This window comes from Bombus bifarius, unplaced genomic scaffold, assembly GCF_011952205.1.
Source record: "Bombus bifarius isolate JDL3187 unplaced genomic scaffold, Bbif_JDL3187 scf7180000009200, whole genome shotgun sequence".
NCBI classification, from domain to species: domain Eukaryota; kingdom Metazoa; phylum Arthropoda; class Insecta; order Hymenoptera; family Apidae; genus Bombus; species Bombus bifarius.
In genome coordinates, this window is record NW_022884965.1 from 3922620 (window position 1) to 3936062 (window position 13443).

The window sequence follows — 13443 nt, forward strand, 5'->3', positions numbered from 1 at the left end:
TAATGACATTGATCAGATTTAAAATTTATGATATAATGTTTTCAGGTCTAATAATAATCCTTCTGATAATAGTACAATACTACAACATTTTTAGAAGTAATAGTCGTGTACTCTGCAACATCATTCCACTAACAGCGACCATACCTTATACTTACAAACTTTACAATATCCTGATTCCACTAAACAAATCCCTAGACAATCGATGCAGTATCAATAATAAACAGAATCAATTTCCAAAATTATAAATTTCCTTTCTCTTAAACCTAACCTCATATAACTCTAATATTCTAATTCTGGTAGAAAATTCTTATAGTCGTTCTGTGTCTAGACCCATAGAAGATAACGATCGAATTTCAAAATATATCCACCGCGTTTGTTCCAAGACTGAAGCTCTGACGACTGGGAAAATATCGCATCCTAGCGAAAACGCTTTAAAACTTCGGATATTGAGTGCCACGTGACGGAAATACGAACGAACTCTCATCCCTTTGAGTGAGAAACTGAACGCATCTCCGAAGAATGCAGGAACAATTACACGTTTGGAACGCCAAGTAGCAAAATGAGAATTTGTCATGACGTTTTCGTCCGCCATTTGCACGAATCGTCTAACCTATATTGAAAGTATCTTCTTAATATTGTCCGAATTCCGTAAACATGGAAACAGGCCATAATACAATAAAAGCGTAGACACAATATAGCTAACAATAAATCTCACAAATGCAATATGGCTGGCAATAAAACATGGCGGATCACCTTATGAACATTCTGAGCAATAAATCATTCGATTTAAACCTCTACAATTTATATTTTTGAAGTACCATTTCATTTTACTATTATCGAAGAAAATTATTTGTTGCAATCATTAATTCCTTTTTCTAATACCGGCTAAGACGTTTTAATTAACATTAACTATTCGTTCTGTGAATACTGACAAACCTAATTGTAGATGGTTAGTGTGGAATCAATGATTATTGTTTAAATTTAAAATAGCCAAATTAGTTAGTCACATACATATATGAAATACAATAAAAAGTATAATGTAGAATAATGATATATTATAAAAAAGTTTTAGGTGGTATAGTGCTACACAATCTAATAAGAAACCTATACTATTTTATACTATATCTAACCTATATTAATCTATACTAGCAAACCTAAACCTATACTATGAATAGTACAAAAAAGTGACTCGGAAAACGTACAATATAATCCACTAAATAAAAATGTACTATACTAACTTGAATATATCATAAAATCCTTTCAGAAAAAATTATGCCATGTAATTCATTAATAAACTAGATACTAATACATACTGAAAACTGAAAACGATTAATAAACAATTCCAACAAAGCATTACGAAGGAAATATAAAGAATGGCACTTGAACGCGTAGTACACGTTTCGACTTTTCCCTCGGAAAGTCGTTTCACAGCCGGTGTTGGCTTTCCAGGCAAGGGTCGACGTGTTCGAAATCGATCTTTTTATTACCAGCGGTTGGTTGCTGCTGCATCAAATTGCACCACTCTGTTTTTCTGCCCGCAGTACCGGCGCGCTACCCATTCTCTGTGGGAGATGCATATGGCCGCGTCCCTTTTTTCCTCCCGCTCGACGCGACATTGCTGCTGCGCCAGTTTACATCACACGCGACGGAAGACTGACCCTTTAATCGCGGCAAGGATCAACCCTGTGCTAATCGTGACTTTTGCCCTTTATATTTCTTCTGAGATATATAAAACTGTATATAACGATATTTCAATTGGATTTTTTGTCCCGTTCGTTATGTTGGTACGTTATGAGGAAATTTCCTAGGGACACGAATATAGAGTGCGTCTTTTAATATGCTGAGTTTTATAAAGATACCTTATTACATTTGAAAAAGTTGCATGATACGTAATAGAAACATATATGATACCTTCTGAAGGCGCTCAGAGAATTACATATTGCATAGGTTATGAAATTCCACTTCTATTTCAGTAACAGGAAATTAAAATTCTGAAAAAGCATACTATTTCCAACCACATATTGAATCATATTTAAAAAATCAAAAAATACGTAATTGAGAATCTTTCTAAAGAAATTTCTATAAGTTTGTGGTAAATATATAGATGCAGACTGTATTCTGGAATGAAATAGTTGATCTATCATAACATTTTTACTCTTTTTCAATTCAAAATTAGTTAATATAAAAAAAAAAAACTATAACCTCTAACGCAATTTACTCGGTTCGCCACTTTGTCTTGTGTGTCCTTTTTTCTGAAAGCTGCTCAATATGGCGGGCATCAAACGATTATTTAATTTACCTTTTTCTATCACGTGGCAGAGTTCTATTAAGTTCTATTATGTATCTACTTTTGTCTTACATAATTCATGTTCCTTTGTTTCGTTTCGCTATTAATCCACGTTTAAGTTACCTTCGCAATTTTCTCTTAATTAAGACGAACCACCACGATGCTACATTATGAAACTTCGATGGCTTTTTGTACCTTGTATTCGAAATGATTCTTGTGAATTACACTCTTTTGCCATTTTTGATTATTTCTCTATGAAATAGAAAGAAAAGCCGTTCGTAGTAACTTCTGTAACGTTCCTTGTATTCTATACACTTTAAACTACTTTACTGTGTAGTCTTTACTATTATAGAAACACTTTTCACGACAATTTTTATATCCCCACTTTAAAGAACGAGGCTGTCTAAGTTGGTATTCAGGGTGAGCATAACTTCCGAAATTTCAAATGGCGTGACATAATTTCGCCATTTTCTTATTCATTTTCCGCCAATTTTACGGTCATTTCTCCACGAAATTGTGTCTAGAACCGTCTGGGATTTCGGGGATTATGTTTACACTGGGTGCCAATTTGCCAGGCGATTCCCTTAATTCGGGGACTACATGACGTCACATTACCCCCACTGCCGCTCCACAGCTACGTCGCTCGTGTCACGTGACATGAATTTCGTCTTACGTCCCTCCGCGTTGCGTCAACAACGTTGACGCCCCACCTTCGTTTGTCTACGATCTACAGTCTATAGCATGATCGCGACGTCACTAGCTCGCCACTATACTACTTCCCGCACTGCCAGCGGGATTTTGTCCTCTTTCTTCCTTCGAAACAGCGACGAGCAACCCTGCAATCTTAAGCGGTATTATTCTATAAAGCGGGAATGCAAAAACTAGTGCCCCTTTATGACAAGTGTCTCAGTAATAGTAAAGTTACGTAGTTTATGGTATCTATGAACATTAACGGCTTTGGAAATAAATTTCTACGTTTCCTTCATTACCAACCGGGACTTGTTCCCTGCATATGTCTTGCATTATAACCATCCTCTCACTACGTTTAATATTGAGTCACGAGGGATCAAGCAGTAAATCCTGAAAATCCCTCTTTACAAATACGATCGGGATGACTTAATTTCGAGCAGGTCGCTTGTGTTCCAGCCGTTGCGCGAGGCAAAGATGCTTCGAGTCACTGTTAACTGTGTAATTTATAACTGTACAACGGTGCAGTCTATTAAAACGACAACCGCACGAGCGTCCTTCGGCCCGTCAATCAATTAGAATAGTCAGCAGCCTTTGTACGGCTAGCGCGTATTCCAACTTTTCATTTCCATCCATCGGCAATAAACAAAGGCGAGCCAATAATTCGCAGAAAATCGATGATCTCCCATAACGTTATTCCCCTTTTTCCTGGCGAAATTTACTTCGTAAAATCATTCGATTATCATGGAACACTCGTTTCAGTGGAAAATAGCCTTTACAAAATGGATATTTTCATTTCGTAAATAAATATAAAATCGATGGAGGATCAAGAAAATTTTCAGATTATTTAAATAAAACGAATTTAGAAAATTATTTTATTTGGAATATTTGGAAAATAATTTGTCCATAAATTATTTTGTCATGTGCTTATCACATTATTTCGGAATAATTGTGCATTATCGAAAAGTAATTTTTCTTAAAATTTTAATTTGTTATTTATCTACCTATTCTTTATCTATTTATCTACTCTTATCTACCTATTCTTTATTTGAATAGTCATTTTCTGTACTAATTCGCTTTGTTTTCAATTATTTCGAAATAATTATATAGTCCATACGATTTGTAAAATAATTTTTCCTCAATTCTCTTATTTGACAACCAAATTATTTTGAAATAATTCTACGTTCGTTCATTTCAACTGAAAAAATAACTGTTCTCTGAACAACTATCAAATTGTTTTGAAATCGGAATACATATATTGTTGTAATGAAATAACTTGTTTTTGAATTATTTTATTCGACTATTAAATTACTTCGGAATAATTATATATTAACTCATTTAAACTGAAAAATAACATTTCTCCGAACTATTTCAAACGAAAAACTTTCTTTATCTGGATAATTATTTCCAGAACTTATTTCTCATATAATTTCTGATCAATATAAGTTATTGTTAAAATAAATAGATTTACTTCTCAATAAATTATTATTAAATTCAAAATATTTCTCATTGTACGTGTTATTATTTCAGTTTCTAATTATTTATTTTCAATTCAAATAAAATTTATCTATATGTGAAAAAGAAATTAGTCGAATTTATCAGTCGTCAATCATCGATAAATATTCTTACTTTTGTGGAGATTTCTTTCAACCTTTATTTTGATACTTTTATTTCTGTAACGCTCTTCCAGATTCCTCCGATGAATTATTTACTTGATAAATAATTCAGACCCACCACACTTCTCGCTGATTTTGTTATCGATCAACATTTTCAGTTTTAACCCGATAATACGCCCCGCTCTCTCCCTCTGGCGTCTTTGAGATAAATTATTTATCTTATACCACGTTCCCCTGTATCAGTCTTTTCGCCCGTCGTGTTCCGAGTTCCCTTCGTTCCTGTGACGTTATTCTTCTGCATACTTAATGACTAACTTGATTTTATATTGATAAAGGATCTCTTGATATTTATGGAATATATTTTTTTAGATTAGATTAGATACAATTCTTAGATGCTCTTATACTACTTTCATTTTAGATACTCTTATATTATTTTTAAATACTTTTTATGCTTTTATCAACTTAGATTAGGTTATGTTCCATGAAACTTTTACTACGTTTATATTTGATTTTTAATCGACGTGGACTTCTACCTATCTCCATTTCTAACTATAATTTCTAATTCTGTTGATCTTCAAATAAATTTTGAACTCAATTTCAACTCAAGAAAGAAAATTCTGTAATCTACCTGAACTTATCGATATACTAACATTTTTAATTCTGGATTTATTATATATGAAAATTTATATCTGAAATTTTTATTTACAATAACTTGAGCAGAATTTCATTTTCGATTACAGTTGGTCAGAAATTTCAGGTCTCATTGATCGTTTTATTAGCAAAGGAAAAAAATTCTTGTTCGTACGTTTAGCGAAACTCAACAGTTTGCATTCCAAAGAGCAGCACAAATGGCTGGTCGATAATGCAGCGTGAAACGCGAGCTCGGCACAATAATTAACCAGGAATCCCACTGCCATTTGCGACCACGAAAATGGCTAAACCCAACCGCTACGGGACACTGTGGCTATGTGGAACCGGACCTAACCTAAATCCCATTGAATCCCATGGCTCGCTAAACGGTATCGTTACAAATTGGCTGAGCTTACCATTACTTGGTATATTGTTTCAAAAAATTGGATTTTCAATGTATTAATAAAAAATTTAAAAATGTAATCACGATTAAACAATTGTTAGAAATAATTATAACAACATTGTGTAATACAATTCATAATAACAAATTATTATCGAATTAAATGAGATAAATTTCCAATAAAAAGTTTTTAACAGCAGAGTATGATGCATTTTTGTTGATTTTCTGATTTTTTAGATATTCTTTTAGTCATTTTTTTAAAGGAAACGTAGTTATTAATAGGTGACAATATTAGTGATAAATAATAATGTAGCTCGGTAACCTAGACCTGGACAATTGTAGGAAAATGGTAATTCTGGGACTGAATTAGATGATTCTAAGAATATCTTAATTGAGGATATATTCTCTGGGAAAATTCTAATTTAGCCATCGTCAGTGGGAGCTATAATAGATCTGGAACACCCACCATATTATATCTGAAAGATGATACTATTAAACATGTGGATATAGACACATTTTCGCTTCCTTATCTTGGGAACAGAAACTTTCTAGCGATTGTTTGCCACTGACTTTTATAGAACTATTTATAGCGTTGAGGAACAGTATTTCATTTAATTCAATCTACAGTCTTTAAAACAACTTGCAAAACGAAAGCTAATTTTTACATTAAGACGTAATTTAAAACTAGAAAAAATTGTCTTGGAGAAAGTTCAAATATATTACTTTACCTGTATTATTAATTAAACAAATTAATAATATCTGTATATTTAAAAGTAATCAACTGAAGAACACTTCATCTAACTTACACAACAATCTTTGGGACGATTTGTATACCTAGAGACAATTTGTAGATTAATAGCTCATTTTTAAACTATATTACAGAAGTGTCTCTAGCAATATCCTTATTACACGTATATTATTAATTTTTGAAACAGCTTATATGTACAAGAACACCCAATGCAAAAGTAACTTTCCAATTACCACTATAAATTGCTTTTAAGATATCTAAATCACATACTTCTTCCCTTACAACTGATCACGGTCTTTGAAACGTCCTGTATATAAGGAATAGGCGGGAGATTCAAAAAAATTTCCACGGATCTGTCCAAAGTATAAAAGGAAAAGAAAAGAAGGCACTAGCGAAGGTGACTGCATGGAACTTGCTTTCAAGGCCCCTATCGGTGAGCATGACAGTTCAGTGGCACACATACGCATCTATAACCTGCTCGACGAACGTTATCGCGGGTTAATATCGCTGGTTTATCGCTAGTTGCGGTGCGTGACGTCTGCACGCATCTGCGCGTGCGCATACTACCCGAGCGCTGCAACCTGCAACCTGTGCGCTCCTATTACATAACACATCATTCAGAAACGCGCCGTCTATGCGCACAAACAGGGTGTTTCGAAAGTAGTCGTGCCACCCGTCTAGCGGCTGTAGCCTCGTGAATCGCGGCTCGAGTGCGGATAATTTTAGATCGAACGCGATCCCCGAGCTGAGGAACATTACGGTCATGCGAATGTGGCCTGAAGGATGATTAGAATATGTCTGAGTAGATATTGGACGAAAAAGACTGCTTTTTCTTGTTTAGGTTATGTCGAATTATAGAAGGAGTCTTTTAGGACTGGATTATCTTCTGAGATGTAGAAAACTTTTTGTAAGGATTGTTAATAACAAGACGTATGTTTCACAGGGATTGATTTTGGATATCAGGTCATTTTGACTATAATAGTGGAACACAAATTCATCCTACCTTTTTTGTACAAATCAATATATAACATATATTGCAATGGATATAAACACAGGACGAATTTATGTCGAAAGAGTGGACATGGGTCGATTTTGGAAATTAGGTTATGTCAATGACAACAGGCACGAAGTAATTAACACACTACCATAGTAACCACAATTTAGGCAGGGCAACGTTCTTAGCTTCCGTGAGTTTCATTTCACTGAATCTAAAAGGTGAAGTACACAACGGGGGAAACTTCTAACTTCACATAACCACGTGAAGTCTCGTGAGTTGGAAAAATAATGCTACTCAGATTACCGATCAGATTTCTATCAGAGAAGTTAAAAATTCACTTCCAACCACTTTTACGATTATACGTGTTACATTAAACAAGCAATTCTTTTTAAGGGTCAAGATTATGGGAACTAACCTCTGGGTGGTGCTGGCGGGGCCCTCTTCGGGGTGTCGTCGGCAGAGGGCGTTCTTTCCCTCATGCTTTCTTATGGGACCCCTTAGAGCCACCATTTAGGCGAGACCATGTGCCGTATCCTCCTAAAACATTTATCAAATAGAATTTTAGAATCTTTTCTTCGTCTTTCTAAGTTTCTATATCATTTTAAGTTTCTACATATTGAGAGTACTTTGAAACACCACTGCCATCAAAATACTGCTATGGACCAAATATTCTGAAATCCTGATGCTAACTATAAAATATCATTTCTACAGAATTTTATATATGCATTTGTATTTCATAATTGTTAATGGTCCATAGCAATTGCATATATGCACCCGAGTCCAAAATTAATTTGTATAAAATGCATTTTCATTAAAAAAACACCAGTAAACGAAAAGCAAGAATAAAAAGGATATAGGATGTGTTTCTATTCACAAAGGTCTGAAACTAACTATTCCCTCTTCCTTCTTCCAGTATCTCCTTAACTGTAGCATGAATTTTTCGTTATGGAGACTTAACCTATCACTATTGAGATTACTGGGAATTTAAATTCTATCCAATTTCCTGTCTATTTGCACGTAAGAAACAATACCGATATTTTATCACGGAAATCCCACTTTTACTCCACCGGCAGCCATATTGGTTCCGTGAACGAATATAAAATCGAATTTCGAAATAGTTTGCGATCCACCTGATACCTAGTTTCAATAAGCATAGAAAGCAGAGGCATCTAATTCCGCGCATCATTCAACTAGGAAAAAAGTGGCGGGAGATCTGGTATAATCGAGTAACAGTATCGTACAGGTGATATGAGACTGTGGAGGCACGCTCACGGTGATACGTAGACGAGGATCGTGATATATATAAGGCGGCCAGAGCTCGCGAAACCTCTCCTCGTATCATCGAGACCGCGTAGGAACACATACAGTGGTTCTCAGCCTCGTAATAACTTTTTACTAATTTTCAATTTAACATTTCGATAATTTCGTCGAGCAGGAATAATTATCTAAATTAAATTACGTTAATTTTCCTAAGAAATGATCAAAAACTTGAACTAAAGTTAAAATGAAAGTTAATAAAAAATTATCACAGGGCATTCAATCTATTTAAGTTCTGAATATTTAAAGGTATTTGTTACATCCAGGGATAATATCAACTTTTTGACGCGATATTATTCCGTAATTATATTAGGTTAGGTTAATGTTTTCAAATATGTGGAATAGTTATTTTTCTTACCGTTTTACCACAATCTTACTAACAATTTACTCAAATAACTGATGCAGATACATAGTTTCTGATAAAATTAACTTATATCAGCTTTTTCATAATAATTATTTTTATGACTTTATTACGATAGGGTCAACGGCAATTTAAACACCCGATATGCAAATGTTTCCCAATACAGCCGTAACTGGCCACACTGTCGTTCGAGAGAGAGATAACAAATAATTATTTGTGGATAATAGAGACTTTTTCAAACAATCGTCACTGGACATGCTAGGAGATAAGGATTGTTTGAAGTAGCTTCTTATCGCTATTAATCTGTTCTCTCTTGATAATCGTGTAGCCTAGAAGCTTATGCAGCGTGTCGTACACCAAATTACACAATATTTAGATAATGCTAGTTATCACACCGTATCTAATAACAGCTATCAATAGTAGAATGATATTTTTACAATCGTTATTAATAATATATTAATGATAAAAGAAAGTTAAGCTTCGATGCTCCAGTTGTAGATTAAGTTTCACTTCAGACTATTTTCGTACAAGATTTCATCTTATGTCAATAGAATGAGACACTATTATTCGATCGAAAGACAAACAACGGTAAAACAAAGTGCGGCCATTCTTATGTCGCACGCGCAGCCATAACATCAAGGCCACAGTGGCGCTCTCTGTCGCAAATTTCCACCGCCATTACCATCAATCTCCGTGAAACGATAGACATTCCATATTATCGGAATGTTGTACGAACAAACAGTCATGGCCCCTGGCAGCTTAATGCCATTGGGACCGTGTGATTCAATAGTGGTTCTCAACTATAGTATGATATATATAGTACATCAAGGATCATCGTCCATCAGCGATACCAGTCGCATTGTCTGTTGCACTTCGCATAATGGTCATAATTGCGACCGCTGCCAGCCCGTTATTAGTCTTGTCGCTTCTTGAGAACCGTAGCAAGACCTCGTATCAGTGGTTCTCATTAGTGGAATATCGCTGTTGTTGGGGGCTCTTTTTCAAATATGAACGAAACTGATTTACTTACGACCGTCTGTAAACGCTTCGAGCTGATCGAAAACTAAGTCTGTAAGATAGATATGTATATAAATAGTCGTATAATTTCCCAGAAACACAATGTTCACGTAAAAACAGAACTATATCAATTCATAAAAAGAAGACCAATATGTTAATACCCAATATGTCAATATGTTAATGTATACGCACACAGCTACACGTTTATCGGTTAGATAATAAATAGTAAAACTAAGTCGTGTTAAGAAAAGAAATTAAAAGTAGGTTTTCATGAGAAGTAGCCTAGATGTATCGACAAGCATAAGACATAAAGCGCAATTATTAAGGAGAAATGTCTGAAAAACTGGAGTTTCCGCAAATTTTCGTCACGAAAGCGGAACCAAACGATTTCCAACGACTTCGTGGCGAACCGGAAGATCGATGAATCTACTTTCGCCACGATGATCCCACGTCTTCGAAACGCCAGCGAAACCACTAATCGCCCCGGAGGCGCATTCGATATTTGCTAGCGCAGACCAGCAGTGATTCGGTAGGCGTTGGCATAGGCTCTGCACCCAACCACTTCGAAACGACCCTGGCTCTTCGTGGCTTGGTCCAGAGCCAAGGCAACGTGCATAGTCACTCCCCCTCTCTCTTTCACGACTTCTCAGCCGCTCTGCCCGTTACTTCTATCTAGCAAGAGAGATCTGCTCAATCTCACAGGATTAGGAGACTATTTGAACTGCGTGATGCTACCACCTCAGTGATGCTGGTCTCAACAGGTCACGACATTGGTACTTGCTACGGCTGCTCGACACAGGGACGACCATGGTATTACACGAGTAATGACACTTTCAGCCATAGTCACTGCCTTAGAGCCATGTTTCCTCCTTCTTCTTTTTATTTTCACTCTAGTTGTAAGAAATATGAAATTTATCAAGGGAAGACACTTATTCTTATTTTGATTCTTTGCTAATAGTCCAGGCAAGCATGCAATTTTTCAAAGAAACACATTTTTACTTGATAGCTGATATATAATAAGTACAGTTGAGAAAGTAGTTCGAAATGTTTAATTGTCAGGTGTTTCAGTGGATTTTTATCGATCGATATTTACATGTAATAACTCTTGGAGAGGCTTGCTATATGATACTGATGTATATAAGTCAAGTAGAAGTGATTCCACCAGTGTAACGATGAAGAAGAAACCTGAGCAAACTGACACGTATTGGGTGATTCAAAAGTAATGACAAACAGATAATTCTGGATTACAATCTCACATTACGTAACTGTTACGCCGGGCGACTCTCTACCTGGACCAGGTCATACACCGCGGGTCAGATGGACACAGATGTCCGCTCATCCTTACGGCGTACTCTCAATAGCCTTAAGGACCCGTCATAAATCCGAGTAATTCGCTAGCTAAGGTCCTTCAGACCCGACAAATGTCTTTAAAGGAAATCAGGGGATCGATCAACTCGTGGTGTCGATTATTATAATCGTAACGGGAATTTACGACTCCCGTTGACGTCTCTCCTTGGGATTGCGTCTCCACGCGATTGGTCGAAAAAACAATTATAGAAAAATAAAAATAAAAATCAATTTAAAGAGTTATTTGCATTGTTGTAAAATAATTAGAAATATTCAGAAATATTGTAAAGACTAGATTCATTTTCATTACTGTCATATATACAGGGTGGTTGGTAACTGGTGGTACAAGCGGAATGGGGGTGATTCTACGCGAAAAAAGAAGTCGAAAATATAGAATAACAATTTTTCGTTCGAGGCTTTGTTTTCGAGAAAATCGACTTTGAACTTTGGGTCGGTACGCGTGCGGTACGTTATAACAGATCTCACTGTAGATCGTTGTCCCGATGGAAAAATTAAAAAAAAATGTTTATTCTATATTTTCGACTTCTTTTTTCGCGTAGAATCACCCCCTTTCCGCTTGTACCACCAATTACTAACCACCCTGTATATAATTATTATTATTATTATTATTATTATCTACAACATAATTTATATTGTTACAGTTACTGTTCTATGTAAAATTTTACACTTATTTTAATTGTACCTTTTTGCGAAAAATAGGGACGTTCTTGTCAAATAGGGGGATATTGATTGAAAAATTGGTATTGGCTATACGTGATCCTGCATGGCGAAATCCGTTTAGCACGGTATAACGCATGCCATTTACAGGAGGCGTCGAGTTTAAACACTGAATCTCTATAAATCAAAGAATTACAGAGGGTTACACAGCGTTTGCCTGGAATGTTGAAACGCGACATTCCACCGTGGAAAAGTCTGCACTGCACCACTATTACTGGAACCATTCCATTTTCCCCCCTTTCTCTTTCATTTCGTTTCTTTTCGTTCTCTTTCTTTTGCTTTCCGGAGACACGCTTAAGTGACTGTGATATCGATTAAATGCCTCCATTTTGTACTCGCCTGGCCAGCCATCCTTCGCATTAATTAAAAGCAAACTATTTTTTCATTTGTTCTACCACTTAAACAGAGGAACCTCTTTTATCCCATAAATACAAGTTTGTTTGTGAATCTGACATTCGAAGGTTCATGGAAAGCTTGCAATAAAAAGACAAGTTAGGAAATTCTACATCTACAGTAAATCCCTAAGAAATCCTCTAGACGCGGTTCCTTAATGAAAGAATTCTGTAAAGCGTGATATTCAAATTGAGCTTGGAACGATGAAACAATTTAGGAATAATAAAAAAAAAGTAATGATTTTTAAAAAATACGATACAATTTTAAAAGCGTCGCTACAATAAAAATTGTTCCCGCCATAATCCGCCATTGTTCACAACATTCCCCAAAAGCGAATCAAAATTCCCTATGAAGTGGATCAATCAATGTAAAGTGTTTCTATGTAGACAAAAGAGAGGACGAAAACGCGTTAATAGGAAACCAATCGGGATAACCAAGTTCCTGCGGTATTTTCGAGGGTGAGAGCCACTGTGAACGAACATGACGTGCCGTGTGTGTCATTGGCATCATTGAATAAAACCACCGCTTGATGGTTACTTTATACCGAGCTTTATTAGTTGGCTGCGAGGTGATCGCGCCACGTTTTGCCACAGCAGCGGCTTATTTAGAGTTCATGTACAACCCGGCGAGTTTTTACGCTTCCGGCGATCATCACGAAAACTCGCGAGCCCAGATATTTTATAGGGCCGATGAAAACACGTAGCCCACCCTCTCTCTCGAACTATAATCCATCCTGTAACATCGTGTTAACAAAGTTCGAATTTCTTTTTCCGTTAAACAATTTTATGGCAAAATTTCGATCTTTTTTCACGTTGGATAATTTTTTAATTTAATATTTTTTTACAATGAACAATTTCTTAAACAAACGTTGGTCTCTTTACGGTGAGCGTAACAAATTTTCGATT

General features: G+C 35.7%; 1 protein-coding gene across 2 annotated transcripts in view; it reads right to left on the minus strand.

Annotated features, from left to right (window-relative positions):
• LOC117214269 overlaps window positions 1-13443 on the minus strand; it is an 82087-nt gene that overhangs the window by 46808 nt on the left and 21836 nt on the right. For both annotated transcript variants that reach the window (XM_033460219.1, XM_033460218.1), the window contains exon 2: window positions 7781-7902. In XM_033460219.1, the coding sequence (XP_033316110.1) occupies window positions 7781-7844 (64 nt within the window). In that variant the 5' untranslated portion in view covers window positions 7845-7902. The remainder of the gene's footprint in view (window positions 1-7780; window positions 7903-13443) is intronic.